This window comes from Penaeus monodon, chromosome 25, assembly GCF_015228065.2.
Source record: "Penaeus monodon isolate SGIC_2016 chromosome 25, NSTDA_Pmon_1, whole genome shotgun sequence".
Lineage (NCBI taxonomy): Eukaryota > Metazoa > Arthropoda > Malacostraca > Decapoda > Penaeidae > Penaeus > Penaeus monodon.
Window position 1 is genome coordinate 38,102,450 of NC_051410.1, and position 259 is coordinate 38,102,708.

General features: G+C 60.6%; 1 protein-coding gene across 1 annotated transcript in view; it reads right to left on the reverse strand.

Moving 5' to 3' along the window:
• Window positions 1-220, reverse strand: part of LOC119589223 — a gene marked incomplete in the record, with an annotated part of 32,073 nt that extends 31,853 nt beyond the window's left edge. Inside the window, 1 exon segment of the mRNA XM_037937828.1 lies at window positions 13-220. Within this exon segment, the coding sequence (XP_037793756.1) occupies window positions 13-137 (125 nt within the window).
• Window positions 221-259: the final 39 nt, after the last annotated feature.

Consider the following 259-nt stretch of genomic DNA (forward strand, 5'->3'; position numbering starts at 1 on the left):
TTTTCCACTCACGCAATCTTCCAAGTATCGACGCCATCGCGGACCAGAATGTCGTAGGAGAAATCGAAGACCAGCCTGTCGCTGTCCTTGCCCTGGAAATACCTGGAGGAGGAGCTGTAGACCCTCCCGGAGGGCATGACGGTCGTGCTCTGGCCCACCACGTCGCCCTCGTAGCGCTGCTGGAGGGTGTCCACGTAGCTGAAGTGCCACGCAGGGAGGCTCAGCTGGGGGAGGGAGGGAGGGAGCGGGTGTAAAAAGA